Source organism: Athene cunicularia, unplaced genomic scaffold (genome assembly GCF_003259725.1).
Source record: "Athene cunicularia isolate RWA unplaced genomic scaffold, athCun1 chrLGE22_part1, whole genome shotgun sequence".
NCBI lineage: Eukaryota > Metazoa > Chordata > Aves > Strigiformes > Strigidae > Athene > Athene cunicularia.
Window position 1 is genome coordinate 417,547 of NW_020799534.1, and position 14,904 is coordinate 432,450.

The 14,904-nt window shown below is 50.6% G+C and overlaps 1 protein-coding gene across 1 annotated transcript; it reads right to left on the reverse strand.

The window, feature by feature from the left end:
* Positions 1-1,453: 1,453 nt before the first annotated feature.
* Positions 1,454-11,927, reverse strand: LOC113491031 (keratin, type II cytoskeletal cochleal). The gene is made up of 9 exons (XM_026867658.1): positions 10,888-11,927; positions 9,909-10,117; positions 7,332-7,392; positions 6,741-6,836; positions 5,806-5,970; positions 5,541-5,666; positions 4,075-4,295; positions 3,521-3,555; positions 1,454-2,748 (listed from the first exon to the last, which is right to left on the reverse strand). The coding sequence occupies exons 1-9, from the start codon at positions 11,284-11,286 to the stop codon at positions 2,579-2,581; spliced, it is 1,482 nt and encodes a 493-aa protein (XP_026723459.1). The 5' UTR covers positions 11,287-11,927; the 3' UTR covers positions 1,454-2,578.
* Between the last annotated feature and the right edge of the window lie 2,977 nt (positions 11,928-14,904).

Consider the following 14,904-nt stretch of genomic DNA (forward strand, 5'->3'; position numbering starts at 1 on the left):
GGCGGAGGACTCCGCAGTGGGAGGGTGCTGCGTTTCGCTGGGTCACGTCTGTCTCTTTTCCCTGAAAGCGCAAAAATCTGCTCTGCTGCAAAGCTGCTTCTGAAGCTGCATTATTTCTCCTGAATACAACTTGCAGAAATTGTGCTCGGCAGGAAAGTTTCGACACATCTGCTTTTGACGCTCATTCCGGGCACTCTGCCTTCGTAAGGCCAGCAGCCTTCTGAAGCAGAGCTTGAGTTTTGACCAGCTCCACTTATGACCCCAAACTGAGCCAAGATTGAATCCAAAGAACAAGCACAAAGGGCGTCTGTCTCTAGTTCATGGCATTTCCTGGTGCGCACAGATCCCCTGTTCCCCATCAGCACTGGGCAGGCTTCGTGGTTCTGCTGCTGTGGGAAAGCTGCAGCCACACCGAACTGCAAATTCCATCTTCCTAGGTCAGTGCTGAGAATTCCAGAACCAGCCCTGGAGCGCTGCTCATCTCCTGCAACGCTCAGAGACGCACAACTCGTCGTGACAGCAAACAGCGGCACCTCCTGCCAAAAGCATCTGGGCAAGGTCCGTCTTCGAGCTTTTCATTTCAGTTAACTTCAGGGGATTTTTTTCATTCGACTTTTTGGCCACGCCACAAAGGCCGCGAGCTGGGTGTGCCGGGCCGCCGATAACGGCTGTGCTGGGCACCCCGGCTTCCTCCCCTCCCCGACTTTAGTGCCGCCTCTGTGGTAAAACCACGCACGGGCTCAGCGCTGGGCTCGCTCGGGCGCGAGGTGCTGGGCCATGTCGGCGCTGGCCTGACGGGGTCTGGGTAGTGCAGAGGCGGGTCAAGCACTCTTCTAGGCTCATCACCATCCTCACCCCGCAGGAAACAGCTTTTCTCAGGGAGTACAAAAGCTCTGCCTGGTCCCACACCGCCCCCCCGCCGGGGCGATGCCTTCTGCATCAGCAGCTCCAGCTCCTGCAAGAATGGGAACAAGCCCAACCCACCCTGGGATGAGCCCTTCTCACCCCTCGCCGCCCCAACAGGAGCGGGAAGGAGCTGCCCACATGCAGCAAGGCCCAGATTCACCTCCCCAAGCTCCGGCCATCTGCGAGAGGAGTTTCCTCCCATGTTTAGCTCCTCTCTCTCGGCTCAGCGGAGGAAGATGGTGCTCGGAGAGGGATTGGTCTCAGTTTCAATCCTGATCAGGGGCTGGGCTGAAGCCAAGAGCTTGAACAAAACCAGTTGCATCATCCCACTGCCCAGACTGGGTGCAAAGCAGGCAGGGGAATCTCCCCAGGAATGGAGCCTGGGCAGGCAGCAAACCCTAAACCCTGACCCTGAGCGCAGTGTGGCCCCGCTCCAGGGGACACAGCCCCGAGCAGGCTCTGGAGACAGGAGGAAGGTGACAACGTTGGTTGTTTTCCAGAGCTCCTGAGCATCCAGGGTGGCACAGACAAGGAACTCAGCTGGGACTGAAGAAGCACACCACAGGGAAACTTTATTAATGGCCTCATGACAAGGTCTTAGACCACAAAGACATAAAACGCCAACCAAAGATACACTGCTAGGACATGGCTGAGCATGCGGTACAACAGTTCTGTGCAGCTTCTCTGAGTTATTTATCTAACAGTTCTTCCGACTGCAGTAATGACCTAACTATTTTCACTGGCATGTTTAAGTTGAAGACACATTTTGGCAGGAACAAGTAGTTATTGTAATGATGCATCAACCAAACACGCTTTTCCCCCTAGCTGGGGGGGAGTGAAGGCACCAGATATCACTAGTTACGCTTTGAAATGTGTGGGGGAAAAAAGAGACACCCAGGGATGGGGAACGTTATCTCCCATTTTAGTGTGCTACTTATAATTTTAAGCAACTTCATATCCCTTAAGCTTTGGGCTTCTTTGAAGGAGAGGGAATGGGTGGGGGAGCTTGTTTATGAGCTACTTTGCTATAAAAAAGCTGAAAGTAAATCTGTCCGCATTGCCTTCGGTAAGAAATCAGCTTCATTCAAAGGGGAATTGTTGAATTCCATTTCTGAGCCCATTTCCAAAGAAAATAAAGAGAAACCCAAAACAGTTTCACTGTTTTCTTCTTGGTATACTTTAAGAAAATAAACCCAGGCTGAAATCTTAACAAGGGTTGGCATTTTCTGAGGAGCCTAAGGGAATTAAGTCTTCCAAATCATATTAAGAGGGAGATAATCTTCTGGTCTCTTTTGAGAAACCACAGGAGAAACGTGGAGTAGTTTGCCACTCAGATGATTGCTTTGCCCTTCAAAGGGTGAAATCCAGCCCTGAGCAGGGGGTACCAAGCACACAAGTAACAAAAGCATTATCCCGCCTGCTTCACCGGATGAATTTCACCCTACAGGCTTGAACCTGCTCTCAGTGGAATGGTTCCCACTAAGTTCAACAGTGCAGGATCAAGCCTTAGGCGTGATGTGGCGGGGTCAGGTACTCTGGTATGTCTTATTCCAATTCATTCATCACTGCAGAAGTTTTGCAGCCAATTTGTCCTATAAAAGGCAACAAGACTTTTCTTTCTATGGTTTCCCTGCTCCCACGTACTGGGTACCGTTGATCTCCGCTCCTGGAGTTACTTCCTGAAGCTTCTCCTGCTAGACGAGGTTGTGGTGACGGTGTAGGATTTGGAGCTGCCCCCCGAGGAGAAGCCGAGCGCCCCGCTGCCCATGCCCGCTCCCAGGCTGAGGCCTCCACCGATTCCTCCTCCCAGGAACCCACCGGAGCCGCTGGAGCTGACCACGGCTGCGGCACAGAGAGAAGCAAACCCAACGTAAGCACCAGAGGACTTCGCCCTCATAAAGGGCGCTTTTACTCTGCAGTAACCAGATGAAAACCCTCTCATCCCCTGCAGAACACAGGGCCTGGGCCACTCTTGTTACATTTGGCCCAGAGCATTTATTCCCTGTGCTAAGCCAGCTGCATGGGAGGGTTGAGCAGTTCATCTGCTTCTCCATCAGTCAGGCTGGCTCAGGACCCCCTGCAGCATGTAGAACCCTGCATCACAACCACATCCAGCTCATCCCTCAGGGCACCAAAGAGGCTGCGGGCATGGGGGTCACCAGCCACTAGTGGCAATTAAGTGAAGGAAAAGTAGAGCCACTGGTTTAGAGCTGTAGACACCAGTATCTGCCTGAGATCCAGGCACGGTGAGCACCCAGTGCTTCCCACACTGGAGACACCCTCTAAACGTCACCTTTGCACTAACTTCCAACCCAGGCAACGCCTTTTCTCATTAGTACCTTCTTCTCCATACAAAAATAGGAGGAAAGAAAGATCAATATTCCCCCAAGTTAAATTTCATACAGGTGAGTTGGAGCTGAAGGCTGCCATGGAGCCAACAGCGCTCTCAACTTCTGTCTCAGGGGGCCCCCATTTAAGAAGGGGCTTAACTGGGTGGCAGAAGCTACAGCAGGGCGCTACGAGGCTCCTGCACGCAGACCCAGCTGCTCCTCACCTCCATTTTCTAGAGGCACATGGCTACGTGTAACTATTGTAAATTAGAAAATCGACTCACAGATGTTGACGTTGCCAACCCCATCGCCAGCCAACCTGTTGGAGGAGAAAAACACAAAGGCAAAAAGGAAGAGGACGGGTTAGACTCTGCATTACTCAGTGTTCCCCCAGGGCCTCAGTGCTGAGGATGAAGACAATGGCAGTGAGTTATTACTGCTGTTGTAAATAATTCAGACAAGATAAGTGTGCCATCCAGCGCTTTGTTCTGGCCCTACATTTACAAGGTCTGTTATCACCTGGGGGGGCCTGAAAAAACACAGGCACTCTGCCCTAATTCCACCCAGCTTTGAGCCACTTGGAAATTTTCTGAACATATGACGGAAAACAACTTTTTTCTTCTTTGCATATTTTCACCAGAAGTATCAAATTTTCCCCGGAACTTGCCAGTTTGGCTCTTCAGCCAAAGCATTTTCAGGACCAAAAACCAGTTTAAAATACAAGGTTTCTCTTCTGCATTTCCTTGCAGAAATTGGAACTGGGCCCTCACAATGTCCCCAAGCAAAGGGAATGAAGGGCTGGACCCTTCCTCACGTACAATCCACAGGCTGCCCCCACCTGCTCTCCTCGCCCTCCAGCAGCTTCCTGTAGGTCGCGATCTCGATGTCCAGGGCCAGCTTGACGTTCATCAGCTCCTGGTACTCGCGGAGCTGCCGGGCCATGTCCTGCTTCGCCTTCTGCAAAGCGGCCTCCAGCTCCTCCAGCTTTGCCCTGGCATCTTTGACAGCCAACTCGCCACGTTCCTCAGCTTCAGCGATGGCCGCCTCCAGCTTGGCGCGCTGCAGGGAGGAGCGAGGTATGTCAGTGGGCATTTCCCCCCTTGGTGGGGTCACTATGACCCACGGACCTCTGGCATCTACTGGCCAGTCCATCTCTGTGCATCTGCAGATTTCTGGAGCCATCTGCTCAAATTAGATCCCCAGAAGTTCATACCTACACATTTTTTGGTTGCTGGATGGAGATCAGCCTGCGAAGGAAACTCATTTCCATCTCAAGACATGTTCTTCCAAAAGGACCCTATTTCTCTCCACCAGCTAGATTTTTGGAAGACTTTCTTCAGGTGATCCTCAGCTTCTCAGCCCACTCACACCACACACAACAACACAACACTCAGGGTTAATGCAAGCTCAGGTTTTCCCTCCTATTACGCCCCAGAGCTTGTTCAGTGCCAGTTGGGCTCCAGCAAGCTTTGATGTGAGGCAAGCGTGGACTCGAGCAGACCTGCATTTAACAAACAATGCAGACCTAACCCAAAAGCATCCCTGTGGGGCCACACCAAGCTGGCAATCTAATGCATCCACAACTGTGCCCCGTTGCATCTCCAAAAAAGCCCCACGTTGGGCAGGAAGGGCTCACAGTGAACACATGTCCTTTATACTCATTCATTATTCAAAGGAGCTGCACAGGGTCAGCTCTTCCCTTGTAAGTGTGTGTTGAAGCCTCCCTGCCCTGAAACCAAATAAACACAAACGGATGAATCACAATGGCTTATCTCCAGCTTTGTGCACCCTGGTTATTCACAGTCAGTTTCCAGCCCCAAACGAACAAGGTCTGAGGCACTCACTGGTCTGGCTTCCACCAGGCATTTGATAAAGTGATAACGGTCCCTGGAGAAAGCAAACAGAACTCCCCTGTAGCTGAAAAATTCTTTTATGTGTCCCAACATGGTGTGTGTTCCCTTCTGCAAAAAAAGGGAGTGGATGAAGAGCCCAGAGGCAAGGGGGCACAAGGAATGTGTGTGGCTGGGAGGGAGGCCACAGGCAGCCTCACCCTTTGGGAAGGGCTCTGCGTTGCCTTCCCCCTGAGCTCTGGGGTCGGGCTGTCTCTCACCTAGTTCAGCTGCCTCTCAGCATTCTGTTGCTCACAGCAGTTTCTCCCTCCAGTAGAACAGACAGCTTTTGAGGTGAGCACTGCAGCTGCCCCCAGTCTGCTTCTGCAGATGCTGTGTTACACCCAGATCCCTGGCATGTGTGCTGCTACGAAATCCACTGCTCTGCAGTGGGAGAACAAGGGCAGCTCCTCACCTGGGCCTTGGCATTTTCGATTTCACCCTGCAGTCTCTGTATCACCCGGTTTATCTCTGAGATCTCATTCTTGGTGTTGCGCAGATCATCTCCGTGCTTCCCAGCAGTGAGCTGCAGCGCCTCATACTGCGACACCAGACAGTGTAAGAGAAAAAAGTGGAGTCAGGCTGGCAGTCAATTAGCTGGCTAAAATCTCTCCCACTCGTGACACACAGTACATCTACTAACAGAAGCTGTAACTGCCTTTATCTCTCCCATAACTCACCTTGGTTTGGTACCAGGACTCGGCCTCTGCACGGCTCCTGTTGGCGATCTCCTCGTACTGCGCTTTGACCTCTGCGATGATGCTGTCCAGGTCCAGGTTCCGACTGTTATCCATGGACAGCACCACAGAGGTGTCAGAGATCTGGGCCTGCAGCTCACGCAGTTCCTGCCAGTTGAATTAAAAACAATACCATTAATCATTGACTTGTAAGGGCCTTTCTTTCGGAAGCCAATTAAAGAGAGAATCTAAGAAGAAAAGGGAAAGGGAGGCAGATAAGAAGAATTCGATCAAAACACTCATTAACTCGAAGGAAACCAACTGAATCACATCAACCTTGTAAAGCACAAAGTAATGAACAGCAGAAATGGAGCTACTTCTTATCACCCACATTTTGACAGCCAGGTTAATTTATCCCGAGATAAAAACCCCGCATGAAATCCCAGTCCAAGAAACTTGAGTATCAGCTCCACAACAAAGCGAGGGCCAAACTCCACCACCTCACCCAAGGATGCAAGTGTCCAGTTCAGTCAAACTCTTCTCTTGTAAATAATGGGTAAGACAAAGGTCTTTGGGACAAGGAGCTTTCCTTCCTTTCTCTCACGCAGCACACAAACACATACCAGGACTACAGCACTGGCTACAATACACCAGTTTTCCTTGTTTTCACACTAACAGCATCAAAAAAAAAAAAAAAAGTATGTCCTAGCTACGTTTGCAATAATCCATCTCACATCCCAGACAGGGAGAAATCGCTGGTAAAGGACGTGCACTTTACTTGCAGGCTTATTTCTGCTTCTGCAAGGGAAGACTCCACGTCTCCATCACCTTCCCTGTCTCTGGCACCAGCACATTCATTTTCTCAGTCACCATTCGCTGCTCTTCACCCACGGGTGGAGCTGCACTGCAGCAGCCACGAGCAGCAGGAAGGACCTTACCGCTTCATAGAGACCCCTCAGGAAGTCAATCTCATCCGTCAGCGCATCCACCTTGGCCTCCAGCTCCACTTTGTTCATGTAGGCAGCATCCACATCCTAAAAAGTGATAATCCACTGAGATTGCCACATCTTTGATAATTAGCCCACCCAGCCTTTGATAGCTTCAAAAGCAGGTGTGAGCCCATCACATTCCCCAGGCTGTCTGCTCTCCATGTCCCTCTGCCCAACAACCTGCCACATCCTAAAAATTATCTACCAGTGTACTAAATATTGGTGTGCAGGATCCTGTATGTTCTGTAGGGTCCCCTGGACCTGGGTTTGCAAATCCACTGTCAATTCGGACACTCGGGGAAGGTCTTTGGAAATTTCCCAAGGAAAGATCTAGCTGTAATCGATGATACCCATGGGATCTGGATCATATTCCCAGCTTCCTACAGAGGCTTCAGTGGCTACACTGAGGCAGCTTTTACCCAGAAATGAGAGCTGTAGTTCTTCACCTGCAGGTCTCTAGGGACAGCTGTGGCAAAGGCAGAGTAGAGGCTAAAGGGGGAGGAGGGCTGCAAACACACAGCTGATACCCATGGCACGCACCTTCTTGAGCACCACAAACTCGTTCTCTGCTGCCGTGCGCTTGTTGATTTCATCTTCATATCTGCCAGAAAAAAAAAAAAAAAAAGGATTGGTGTGAAGTTAGAGCCTGGGTAAAAGGAAAAAATGTCCCAGTGAGGAGCTACCCCAAATCCCATCTCTTTCCCTCTTTGTGAACGACCTCAGCAGAGCCTGTGACCTCCCCAAGCAGAGTTTGCCATGCTGCCACGGCACGTGCTGTATTTACACAAGAGGTACCAGGGTACAGGTCGGATGAGCTGACACCTAAAAGCCGTCCTGGTCTGTGCCACCGTGACCACTAACCCAGAAAGCATTTCCCACATTCATCAAAACTCACTGCACTTAAGATTTCTGCTCCTTATCCCCAGTCACGGACAGCTGCAGGCTGGCGGTGTATGTCCTGCAGCTCTCAGCTTTGTCACCTGCCCCTTGAGAGAGCAAATACACACGCGGAGAGGTGCAAGGAGATTCAACAAATTCCCCTCTGCTGATCAAAGCACCTGCTGACACTACGTTCACTGTGCACTTCCTTATTAGAGACATTTTTGAACATTTTGCAGGTGTCAATCCCATGCCACTGTCCTGGTAAGAGCAGAGTATAACTATTCTCATTCTGCACCAAGTGGCTACGCTTCAAAGTCAGACAAATTTCTAACATTGGCTACATCCCTTCCTTGGGTGTTCACCTTTAGATATAATGAGCTGGATCCTCAGCAGATAGAAATCACGTTCTGTTGACTTTAGAGGACTTCACGGATTTGCACCACTTGCAAGCCTGGATCTCAGAGCCTGCCTTACACCGTTCTACAGAAGCCAACCTGCTGCAACAAACAGCCAGAATCTGCTACATAAATCCTGAAAGTCATCCAAGGAACAGAGCAGGAACCACTTTCTCTGGCTGTTTCGGAATTGCCGTTGCCAAAGTTAGAGCACTGCTGTGTTTATTTACACAGCTCCTGCGTGGCTGGTGCTGTAATTTGCCTTCCAAAGCACGAGCTACTTCACTTTCAATGGCCTTCATGTTCCTCCCCTTCTGCTCTGCACTGGAAGCTTGCCCGCCCACGCTGGCATAAATGGATGTCCTTTTTGAGGCTGATACACTGATTTTGTTGCTATTGCAGAGTAATATAATATAACCTGGAAATTACATGATCGTGCTGCGTACGCACAGCCTGCAATGCAGAATGGATAATCAGAGGTAGGTGAAAAAAATGAATTATTCAGAGCGGTTTGTCAAACTCCTCATTTCCTGGGGGAAGCTCCACCAAGCTGACAAATCACTGGATGTTCTCCATTGACTCCCGAGCGCCTCGGGAAGGCCAGGGTGCTATCACACCTCGGCATGCCCTGCTCCAAGCCACACGGACAGGAGAACAGGCTGCTCCTACCCCTGCTCGCCCTGAACCGCGCCCTCAGTCAACGCAGTTACTGAGTCAAGGGCTGAATCTCATCCCCTGGCGCCTCGTGCAGACACATCTCCTCCCCTACCCCAGAGAGAATTACCGTGTCAATCGGACATACAAAAAAGAGGCAACAGGCACATGAAGAATTGGTCCTCTTTTGGATACTCTACTTAGGTATTCTACTTTAGATATATCTACTTAAGATACTCAATTTAGAAGTTGAGATTTTCTTCATATAAATGGGGAAAAGCAGGTTCTGAAATCCAGTTACGACATCCCCACCCCCCTGCTGCACTAGCATCTTAGGCTCCTAATTCCTGCTTCCTTCTCTTAGCACATGCAGGCTTTGGTTTTACATGGACCTGTAAGGTGGAGGAATAAATATGCCCCTGTGCACCCCGTATTCATGTGACATGAAACTAAAATTAGGGCTGTAATTCCTCTGGGGTCAAGCAGCTCCTTGGTGCTGCCTCGCAGAGATGGGTGAGCACAGAGCGGGAAGAACTGAGCAGGGTTGGGGGAAACATCATTCCCATGCACCTCCTTGGGAATCACTGGCTATTGACTTTCCCTAAACACACCCTGGGGATTATCAGATATATTTGGTTTTAGTTCCTGCTTGATCCAGTTTGCCAGCTCCCTCTTTTCTTTCTTTTTTTTTTTTTTTTTTATTAGAGGCATTCCCCTGTAGAGCTGGGTTGGGCAAGGCTGGGACAAAGGCTACTTTCTTCACGGGACTCCTCCCAAGTGACACAATTTGGACTGAAAAGTTGCTTAAAAATTACAGGTCACCTGCTTCATTACCCACCCACAAAACAAGCAGCAGTTCCCCCATCTCCTGCCAACCTGCTGAGCTCCCGTGGGGCTCTTACGGACCCAAACTGGCCCGTCCAACCCCAAGTACAAAGCCAGCCCTGAGGAGGCCCCAGAGCAAAGCCAGGAGGATGGAGCCACTGAAGAGCACAAGGGAACAAGGTGCCAGGAACAACGCGCAATCAAGGCACGAAGAATCCAGGCAGCTTCCCTGGACTAGACACCTAACTCATGGCTGGGAAAAAATCACTCTCCCTAGCAGAAAAGCTGGGAAAGTCTCTGCCAAGCTACGGACCAACCTGTCAGCTCAACTACACCGTTAGATGGGAAGATTATACGTTACTTGGTCTTGAAATCCTCAACAAGATCCTGCATGTTCTTCAGTTCACCCTCCAAACGCCCTTTGTCATTCAACAACCCATCCAGCTGACGTCGCAGGTTGCTGATGTAGGTCTCAAACAGGGGAGCAATGTTACTGCGGGCAGTCTTCTGGTCCTGGAGGAGGCTCCATTTGGTCTCCAGCATTTTGTTTTGCTGCTCCAAGAACCGGACCTGGAAAACAACCAAGGGGTCATTTGTGAAAGCGGGAGGAAGGGGGAGCTGACAGGCCAGAGTTTGGATCCTGGGGAACGATGGCTTCGGAGGGTATCTGAAGAATTCAGATTGCTCATAGGAAGCACCTAATCTCTGGAGGGTGATAAAGATCATGAGGGAGCACTGCTACTCTGGGGCCTGGTTTATGACTTTAAGGCTTTGTATGAATTAAAGATAAGCAGATTCTGCCTGACACTTGACAGAAGCCATCCACAGACCTCAAAGTCAGCCAATTGCTCAAACTCCAGGTCTGGATTCCTTGCATTTTGAGGATGTCAGAGCTGAAGTTTACACAGGACATGGGATCAATTAGTGCAAGACAGTAAAGCCACAGGGGTACAGGGCAGCAAGCAAACACAGCAAACTCTGACCCACGTCAAGATCTGTTCTATTGGAAAGATTCCTCTGCAAGAGGCCCCCTCCTCCCTGGGTTTGGTGGTGGTGTGCTTGGGTGCGGATTTGATCTTTAAAGCCTGCACCCACATTATGGGCAAAACCAGCTAAATAAAGGGGGTGCAAAGCTGACCTAGAGCAGGGCACAACCCTCTACTGACAGCAATGCACATGGGCTTCGATAAGTTATTGGATTGCAGTAGGCAAATCACACCATGCTCCTGAGCACCTGACCCTGAGCACGTTTGTGAATCCCCCAGCGGGTTAAGCAAGCTTTGGGTCAGATGTACTTTCAAGCAGTGTCCGCAGAGCTATCAGTCTTGCCAAGACCTCACCTTGTCAATGAAGGAGGCGAATCTGTTGTTGAGTGTCTTGATTTGCTCCTTCTCCTCCTTGCGCACCCGCTGGATATTGGGGTCAATCTCCAGATTCAGGGGTGTCAGGAGGCTCTGGTTGATGGTGACCTCCTGGATGCCCGCGGGGCCGAGAGCCCCCCCGAACCCCATGCCTCCATAGCCATATCCAGAGCGAACGCTGTAGGAGCTGCCACCTCCAAGGGAGATCCGCTTGTTGGCAGAGCCGAGGTTGTAGAGGCTGGAGCTGCCAAAGCCACCTGCCCTGCCTAAGCCAGCACCCCCTCCTAGTCCACGGGTGGAGGAGACGGTGCTGACCCGCACTTGGCTGATCCCAGGGACGGCTGCAGAGCGAGAGCTGAAACTCACAGAGCGGGACATGGCTGCTCCGAGGGCGTCTGCAGTACCCCCACCCTTTGAAAGCTCAGGGAAGCTGTGCTGGAGACCCGGGAAGTGAAGGAGTTCTCCTGACTGCTTCTCCTTTTATCCGTTAGAAAAGCTGGGCTTGGCCCAAGGGCAAAAGAGGGATCATTTTACTGCCTCGGAGAGCTGGGTGTGCCTGGCTGCTTTCCCACCCTCTGTCAACCTCCTGAATTCGAGCAGGCAAGGGAAGGGCCAGGAAGGGCCAGGACACACCTGGCGCCGTGTCCCCACGCTCAGACCTGGCTTGGTTCCACACCTCCCTTTGCCTCTGCCACATGTGCAGCCAAGGGACATGAAGCATGGGCTCTTCCAGGCTCCCCGGGCAGAGAGTTCTAACAGGACAGGTCCAATCCCATTTCCTCAAGGCTTCTCCACTCCTCCCCGCTTAGATGCTGAAGTGAGAAGAGGGGGAGTACGCACTGATTTTTTAACTCTATTGCAGAGCAGGTATCTCACCTGTGCAACAGCAGGAAGGAGATGAGGGGCCTCAGCTTAATGCCAGGTCCAGCCTAGTTTAATATAAACCAAAGCCAGCTGCAGCCTTGGACGGACACACTGTGCTCTGCCAGCACTTTACTCTCCCAGTGAGTCTGTGCCACGCAGGGGAACGAAGGGGGCAGATGAGAGATGCCACAGCTATCCCTGGCCACCATGGGTTTGCCTTCTCTCTCCTGTTAGTGCTAAAATAAAGGTGGATTAGGTGGGTTGCACCCTGCACATGGAAATACCCAGCAGTGCTAGTCCACACTCAAAAGGAGACAGGACAGGTTTCTGATTAAATTTCTAGGTTCCTATGCAGAAGAGGCAGAGACAAAAGTTGGTTTTATGGGCTTTCTGCGTTTTCAAATATCCTCGAAGGGACAGGTCTCCTTACTATCAGGTCGTAAATCCTCCATGAGATTTCAAAGTCTGGCCTGAATGTGTCACCCTTCAGCTCTTCCCCTCATCAGGTCAGCAAGATAGAACTGGGTACATATTCTGGCCACAGCCTATTCAAAATATGTACTTCCGTCTTTGCGGGGAGAATACGAGTTGGCTGCAGATCCCAGCTACTAAAAGGAAATTCTCTTTTTGAGGGAGAAAAAGGGGGAGATTGAGCCAGACAGAGACATACGAGGCAAGATTCCTTCCTCCTCTTCAAGCTGGCTCAGCCTCCACCAGTGAAAAAAAATAATCCATTGAGTGTAAAACAAACTGGTGTGTTGTGCACACCCAGCTGTGCTTGACCCGACGGCTGATGCAGGGTTCGTTTCATCTGTACAAAGCCAGCAACAAGGCAGAAGCCTCCAGCTGCTTTGTGTAGCTCTAGGTCCTTTTGAGTTCACAGAGTCAGGCTGCACTCTTTCAACTCCTCTGGCTTGTCCTGAGAAGACAGGGATGGAATCTGAAAGGGTGATTTAGAGTCCTACAGTCAGGCAAGAATAACTCCCACCAAAGAAAGCCCCGGCTGCTGGATTTTATTCGGCTGCGCTCCAGCCTCAACTCCTTTGTATCAGCAGACAAGGATTTTTTTGCACCACACAACTCGCACAGCAGAAAGCAATCCAGCCAGGTAAATACGAGCCTGCCGACAGATAAACTATCACAACGGCAAAGCTGTTCTCAGCAGCCTTGGCAGAAACACCCGTTCAGCAGTAAGAGAACTGAACCTCACCCTGGCTTGCACTATCACGGCCCAGATCAATGAAAAGCCATTCTCTAATCTTAATTACCGCCATGCAGCACCACTGATTTTAGGTAAGGATGAGTCTGGTTTCCATTCAAAGTTCAAGTTTTCTTTTCCGTACCATCAGCAACGCAGCCAATGCAGGAGAGGCTCAGGAAGGCCTCGTTTACCTTGCTGCTATATGCCCCCCAGCTCCCAGTGTGGCAGCTGGGCAGTTTCAATCCCTTGCACCCATCCTGCAAACGAACATTGCCCATTTAAATCCGGTTTTAAGCCAGCGCAGGATCCAGTGATCCAGAAACATCTTGAGCAGAGTTTGCTTGTGTTGTTGGGATGCCATGGTAACACTGCATAGTTTCACAACCGCACGGACTGGTAAATACTTCCAAGCCCATGAGAATGACCCCAGGGATTCAGGTTTGGTAACACAGAAGACACTACTGACTGGTTAAAACCCCTCTTGGGGAAGGGAATGCTTTGACATTGCAACTGCTGTTCTTGGTGTCACCACAAGGCAGCCCAGTCCCTGCACACCCAGGAACAGCCCGCTGCTGGGCACTGCCGCTCACAAAGCTGATGAAAGAGTCACAAATGATAAATCCCTCCCTAAGCCCTTGGGAAAATGAACCAAGCTCTCAACTCCAGCCCAGAAAGTGCCCCCGCAAAAAATAAAAATAATCAAATATGCCGTGACCTAATGGAAAAGGAAGAAATCTTTGCGAGCGAGCAAAACTGTGTGTTAAGAACACATTATTGTGGCGATCGATGTCGGGCTGTTGTTTCCACATCTCCTCTCCGTCCCCCACGGGCTGTCTCTTGCCGTGTGCTTAGATTGCGATGTTTGGATTGAAAGTTTTCTGGAGCAGGGAGTGCCCTTAGGTTCTGTGTTTGCACAGTGCAGTCCTAGTTTGTGATTGCTGCTCCCAAGTGCTTTGGCGATGAGTCATAAATTAATTAGTGTCCTAACAATAAGCAGTGTTTTGGTGGTCGCCTGATCGGGGCATTGCAAGAGCACAACAGGGCACTCCTGGGGCTGTGGTAACAACACTGTCGAGCTGTTACTCTCGTTAACACCCAACTGCAACACCAACACGGCAACGCTTCCACCAGCACCTGCAGCCATAAAACTGCCCTGCTGAAGATTCCCCCCCACGCTGCGATCACACCTTCCCTTTTCAGGATCTGAGCAGCCTCATTCATAAGAACTTCCAGCTCACCAATAATTCCTGCAAATATCGAGAGATTGCTCCAGAAGGAACTTGTTCTCCTACTGTCCCAAATGCAGCCGCCATATGTCAACAAGTTGATGCGCAAAAGAGCCGTGTTAGGATGAGGTGACTATCTACCATGAAGTTTTATTGACTGGTTTAGTCCTGCTTCCTGTGCCAGGCTATAAAGCTCAATATAATGACGCAGCTCTTCAGCCTTGTATCTCAACGACAGATGAGCGGCTTCTCCAGAAAGGCAACGGCTGGCTAGCCTGAAGGATTCATTTGTTCCAAAGGTTGGTATCTCGGTACAGTTCATTGCCTTGCAACAGGAATCCTCCTGCTGTAACTCAGGGCCTCATGTCTCATTTGAAGTTGTTTAATTGGTGTCTTTAGTTTCCTGCCACTGCCGAAGCGCTTCAACGGCTCTCCTGAACCTGGTGTCATTCCCCTGTTAGTGTTAAGCCACAACCCTCTTCATCTCACACTGGATAAACTGAATAGGCTGAAATCCTCACATCTTTCATAGACAAGTGACTTTTCTGAGGACTTGAAATCACTTCTGTGGCCTCTCTCTGCTCCAGTGCCCTTGACACACACATCGGTGGTGTTCGTGCTGCAGTTTCATGTGGGTTTACCCGTGGAAACCGCATTTTGCTCTTAGAGCCCGGCAGCTGTAACACCCCAGGTCTCGATCAGCCC